This window comes from Lepidochelys kempii, chromosome 5 (assembly GCF_965140265.1).
Source record: "Lepidochelys kempii isolate rLepKem1 chromosome 5, rLepKem1.hap2, whole genome shotgun sequence".
Taxonomy (NCBI): domain Eukaryota; kingdom Metazoa; phylum Chordata; order Testudines; family Cheloniidae; genus Lepidochelys; species Lepidochelys kempii.
Window position 1 is genome coordinate 1,380,123 of NC_133260.1, and position 6,000 is coordinate 1,386,122.

The window sequence follows — 6,000 nt, forward strand, 5'->3', positions numbered from 1 at the left end:
AACCAGTGGAACAACTCACCCAGGCACGCGGCGGAGTCTCCATCCCCCGGGTTTCCGTGACGAGTGGGTGTCGCTTTCGCTGAAGGAGGGGCTCCTGGCTGGGCTGCGGCTGTCGCTGGGTGAAGCGACTCTGGCCTTGAAATCGATGGTGACCTGGCCTTAGTGCGCCAGGTGGCAGAGCTGACAGCCAGCGTAGGGCGGGCCGGGCCGTCTCAGCAATGCCCCTTCTCTTTCCAGAGACTGGAGCTACTCGAGTTACACGGGTTATATGTCGTGTGGAGCAATAAGAAATGGCGTCATAAAGAGGGACCCGTGCTACGATCGAAAGCCATGGATCTGTGAGAAGGCACCCAGCAAACCCAGCCCAGACAGACCATTGCCTCCTTACGGTACCCGGAGAGACAATCAATGAGAGCCGCTGGCCCTGATGACAGGACAGTCCTGTTAGTCTGGAGCACCATCCCCATATTAGGGACATCCCGGGCGAAGTCCACGCCTGTGGGGCGGAGCTGGGGGGCAGGGCACACGGGGGGCAGGGGAGTGGGGCATTTGCGGGGCAGAGCTGGGGGGCAGGGCACACGGGGGGTGGGAGAGCAGAAGGTTGCGGGACGGGGCTGGGGGGCAGGGCACATGGGGGGCGAGTGGGCGGTTTGCGGGGTGGAGCTGGGGGGCAGGACAGAGGGAGCGGGGGAGCCGTGGGTTTGTGGGGCGGAGCTGGGGAGCAGGGCACACGCGGGGTGGTGGAGAGGGGGGGTTGTGGGGCGGCTCTGTCCGAGCCCCTGTGGGGTGGAGGGTTGGGTGCTGCCCCCAGGGATCTCCATGAAGGAGGACCCAGGAGACGTCCTGACGCTGCCTTTTCTGCTCTCTCCGCCCAGGCTCTTCCCAGTGACGCGCTCCACCGCCTCCTACCTGGCTTGTGGGAGGGTGTCGGGCCCTGGGCTGTCGGGCGGGTCGTGCACAGACCCCTGCTGCTGGATCTGTGAGCAGAGTGCCCTCACCTTGCAGTGGGGCCACGGCTCTGCCCCTCCCACTTTCCTGGTGGGGAACACGACCTACACCTGCCTCGATCCCCAGTGAGAGCGGCTGAGGGCCCAGACCCAGGACCCTGCACCTGGTGACCTGCTCCCCTCTGCTCCCGGTGCTCCTGCCCTCCTGGGAGCCCAGTGACCCATGCACCCCCACGCTACCGCCCGCCCCAGGGTCTGGGCTCCCATGAGCCCGTCAGACCCATGCTCCACTCCATCCAGCGGCCCCCAGGTCCTGCCCAGGCCTAACCGTCAGAGCAATCACCGGATCAAGCCCCCGCTCCACCAGAGCCAGATTGTCGCTCTCTGGCCCCCCGGCAGCTGCGCTCCTCTGGGGCAGTGCAGACCGCAGAGTCCAGGGCACAGTGCCTGAGCCGGGACCCGGCATGCCCGGGCGAGGGGACCGGCGGTGGCATGAGCTTCTGGAGATCAGGTGAATCCGGAGTCAGAGCCTCTCCGAGGAACTCTGCAACACCTCCCTCTTCGACAAGGCTTTCCCCGTCCGAACCCCCCGCCCCCCACTGCATCCCCCAACCCCGATTTTATCCCCAAAGGGGAAGGATGCCAGAGGCTCCGTGAAGCCCCCTAAGGACCGTGCTGTCGCTCTAGATTTGATGGGAAGGCACCCAGCTGTAATGGTGATGGGCAGCAGCAGCCGGGGGGAAGCTGTTTCCCCCACCCCACCTCTGTAAAGCTCACCAATAAACACTTAAAATGTTCCCGTCTCACCTTCTCTTGGGAGCCCGTGTGTCGGGGGAGGGGGACCCCTGCACCCATTCCCTTCAGCGCACCCATACGCAGCCCTCACCAGCACCCAGGGAAGCCGTGCCCCAGCGGCTCACAGCCCAGGCAGAGCCCAGTCGCTCAAGGCCTAGGGTAGCCCCACGGCAGCGCGGAGCATCATTCCCCCACCCACCTCTCAGCAGAGGGTGAGCGACAGAGGGACCCGGGCCGGGGGCTCCTCCCAGGACAGCACAGAGCCGTGCCGTGGCTGAGCCCCCTTCCCAGAACAGGGGAGCCCCAGCTCTTTTCTGGGGTCAGTCCCCGGCTGGCTGGGGCTGGTGGGCTCACTGGACTCGCCCCACGCTGCCAGGATGGGCAGCAGCCTGCAGCCGGAGAGGCTCCTGGGTCGCCGACGCGGGGCCGAATCCTGAAGGCCCCGCCTCACTCCTGCAAGGGATGGTTGTCACGGAGTCCCCGGGCGATGCTCTGGAACTGCTCCCCGTGAAGCCAGTCAGGACTCTGGGGCAGTCGCCTTTCTGTGAGCAGCCTGTCTTCAGGACACACAGCTCACCAGGCTTCCACCTTCCTGGGTCTGACCTTGGAGCATTCAGCCTCCTCTGCTCCTCCGTGCGCTTCCCCCAGCGAGTCCGCCCAGGCGGGGTCCTGGGGCAGCCAGAGGGTCCTGCCCCCCAACTCCGCAATCAGACGGGACTCTCCGCCAGCCAGTAGAACAGAAGGTTTATTAGACGACAGGAACATGGTCTAACACAGAGCTTGTAGGTGCAGAGAACAGGACCCCTCAGCTGGGTCCATTTTGGGGGGCAGTGAGCCAGACAACCACGTCTGCACTTCACTCCATGTCCCAGCCAGCCCCAAACTGAAACTCCCCCCAGCCCCTCCTCCTCTGGGCTTTGTCCCTTTCCCCGGGCCAGGTGGTCACCTGATTCCTTTGTTCTCCAACCCTTCAGCTCTCACCTTGCAGGGGGGGAAGGGCCCAGGCCATCAGTGGCCAGGAAACAGGGTGTCGGCCATTCTCTGTGTCCAGACCCCTGCACACACCTGCCCTCTAGGGCTCTGCAATGATCATACACCCTTACCCCACCACCTAGATACTTAAGAACTGCCTAGGGGAAACTGAGGCACCCCCACACTATTCAGAGGAAACATTAAGAACAGTCCTGCTTCGTCACAATGGTCCATTGCCCGTGCGCCAGCAGAGGCTGGAGAGCAGCGGCTGGGGGCGCTGGGCTTGTGCTGGGGAGGGCGAGGCGCTGGCGGAGGGCGGGGGGTGTCCGGCTGGTTTGCAGTCCCAGCCAGAGGCAGCCGCAAGCGGCAGCAACCGAGGCAGAGCACAGCCAGGCTGCACTGAGCATCGCTGTGGCAGCCCCCAGTCTCCCCCCACCGGAGCCAGGCCCTGTGCTGGCGGCAGAGCCAGGGCGGAGAGCTGTACCCTGCAGTGCCGGGGGAGCCAGGGAGGCAGCCCTGGCGAACCCGGGAAGAGCAGCCGGAAGCCAGGTGGCTGGGGATTGATGCTGCCCTGGCCAGGAGAAAGTCCGACGCGAAGTGGGAGCAAGGGAGAAAACTGAGGGTGGCTCTCTCGCGTCCCTGGGAGAAACGTCCCCCTGCAAGGCAGATGCAGGCTAGAACCCCAGGCAGACAGGGACAATTGAGGGGTTTGCCCGGACAGGGTGCACGTACTGTGACGCCTCTCAGGGCACCCAGGGCTGAGAGTCGCCTTGTTATCCCTGCCGGTGCCAGCCCCCTGCTGCCCCCAGCCTGGCAGCCCTCCAGTCCTCTCCACCAGGCTGTACCAGCCCTGCCTTTGCCTTGCAGGCTGCCAACCGATCCCCCCAGCCCCCAAGGTCCTGCAAAGTGTCCCCTCCGCTCTGTGATCCAGCCCCAGTCACTGCATCCCCCGAGAGATCCAAGATCCCCTGTTCCAAAGGAGCAGTGTACCCCAGCTTTCCCTTCGCTCCCTCCCCGGTACCAGACACAGCGCTTGAGTTCAACTACAGTAACACAAGCGATTCAAGCAGAAACCAGCGTGAGAGATGGGAGCAAACAGTTCCGTACACATCAGAAGACGTGTTCTCATGAACCGAACTACCCAGTTCTCCTCCTGTCTAACGAAGTTTCTCACCCAAAGGTCACCTGGGTGGCCTGCCTCTGAATCCACCCTGGTCTTTACAACCAAGCCTGGCTGAAGTCCATTTTCATGAAGAAAACCTGCCGTCAGATCACTGCCTAGGTGAAGGGTGCTGGGGTGTCTTCCCCCAAATGCACCAGACCAGACCTGTGATGTTCACCTAGGGTCCCCACCCCCACCCCACTATTTACCTCTTCCTGGCAGCGTCCTTCTGCAGGCTCTGCCCACTGTCAGTGGCATCAGACTTCGAATGCTAACAGACACCTATTGTAGGACGTGCAATGCACATTGGTCCACCCTGGAGGTGTCTCCCGCCCAGTCTGGACTGGAGAACTTTGTCTCAAGACGTGCGGTCCCAGTCCCACAGGATCGGTGCTACGCCCCCAGCTTTGGACCAGTCTCTAGGAGGCGCCCGTCAGTGGGACAGGCCCTCTACGGGTCTCACTCTTCCTCCAGAGTAAGCCACGTGGTCTCACCGCCTCCGAGACTGAGTCTCTGGGGCTCCAGCCCCCCTGCTTCATGCTGTGAGCTCTGCCCAGCGAGTCCAACTGAGACAGAGCCCTGGGAGAGACATGTCCACTCTTTAGTGATTGACGCAGCCAGCCCGTGTTTGCAGTGAGACGGTGACAAATTGGAAATCGTTTGTAATATTTGTGTGAAGCCTGTGTGTGCCTCAGTTTCCCCTACCTGCTGCATTGTTACCTGGTGGGTGGAAGGGGACTGTTTCCTCTCAGGGCAGGTGAACAGACATAGGTGTCTGGGCCTTAATCCCCACATCAGTGGAGCATCTGAGAAGACAGGGGCAAATCCAATCGCCAGACGTGACGCAGCAGGGAGTGGGGCAGATTTGCCCAGGGAGGGTTGCCGGGGAGGGTCACTGGGACCATCTGCATTGGCGATGGGAGACTTCCCCTGAAGGTTTCAGACTAACAGCCGTGTTAGTCTGTATTCGCAAAAAGAAAAGGAGTACTTGTGGCACCTTAGAGACGAACCAATTTATTTGAGCATGAGCTTTCGTGAGCTACAGCTCACTTCATCGGATGCATACTGTGGAAACTGCAGAAGACATTATATACACAGAGACCATGAAACAATACCTCCTCCCACCCCACTGTCCTGCTGGTAATAGCTTATCTAAAGTGATCACTCTCCTTACAACGTGTATGATAATCAAGTTGGGCAATTTCCAGCATAAATCCAGGTTTTCTCACCCTCCGACCCCCCCCCCCCCCAACTCACTCTCCTGCTGGCAATAGCCCATCCAAAGTGACCACTCTCCTTACAATGTATATGAAAATCAAGGTGGGCCATTTCCAGCACAAATCCAGGTTTTCCTGCAAGAGAGTGAGTTTGTATGTGTATGGGGGTGGGGGGGGGGTGAGAAAACCTGGATTTGTGCTGGAAATGGCCCAACTTGATTATCATACACATTGTAAGGAGAGTGATCACTTTAGATAAGCTATTAGCAGCAGGAGAGTGGGGTGGGAGGAGGTATTGTTTCATGGTCTCTGTGTATATAATGTCTTCTGCAGTTTCCACGGTATGCATCCGATGAAGTGAGCTGTAGCTCACGAAAGTTTATGCTCAAATAAATTGGTTCGTCTCTGAGGCGCCACAAGTACTCCTTTTCTTTTGCGAATACAGACTAACACGGCTGTTATTCTGAAACCTGGAAGATGAGTGTCCCTGGACCTTACCTGTTAGCTGGGTGGAGAATTGGGACAGTGAAGGAAACGTGCCTGTGTCTGTCAGGGGTATTGACTTGCCTATGGAGTGAGCTACCCTGATCTCCAAGCAGTTGTCTGTGACCAGCCTTGTATGCTGGGACAAGGGGAATGAGATCCCAAGCTGTGTGTCTGGGAAAGGAGAAAGTGTGTCCGGCTCTTCTTTGTCTGTGGAGCAGACAGAAGGGGCCTTTCAGCCTGTGACGGTTGAGGGGAGTGCAGTTGTCTCAGAGTTTGTTCTGGATTCAGCTAAAGCCCAGGAAGGGAAGGGTCCTAAGTTTGGGTCTACTCGGGAGAATGGCACCGTAACTAGGTCGCATCCAGTTAGTGTCTCTGCAAAATCCCAGAGACCAGACAATTCTGGTGCTTGTATTTTGCCTGT

At 59.9% G+C, this 6,000-nt stretch overlaps 1 protein-coding gene across 1 annotated transcript in view; it reads left to right on the plus strand.

The window, feature by feature from the left end:
* Positions 1–1,010, plus strand: part of LOC140911997 (B-cell differentiation antigen CD72-like) — a 40,750-nt gene extending 39,740 nt beyond the window's left edge. Inside the window, exons 7-8 of the mRNA XM_073346151.1 lie at positions 238–389; positions 876–1,010. Coding sequence (XP_073202252.1) covers positions 238–389; positions 876–889 — 166 coding nt within the window. The 3' untranslated portion in view covers positions 890–1,010. The remainder of the gene's footprint in view (positions 1–237; positions 390–875) is intronic.
* Positions 1,011–6,000: the final 4,990 nt, after the last annotated feature.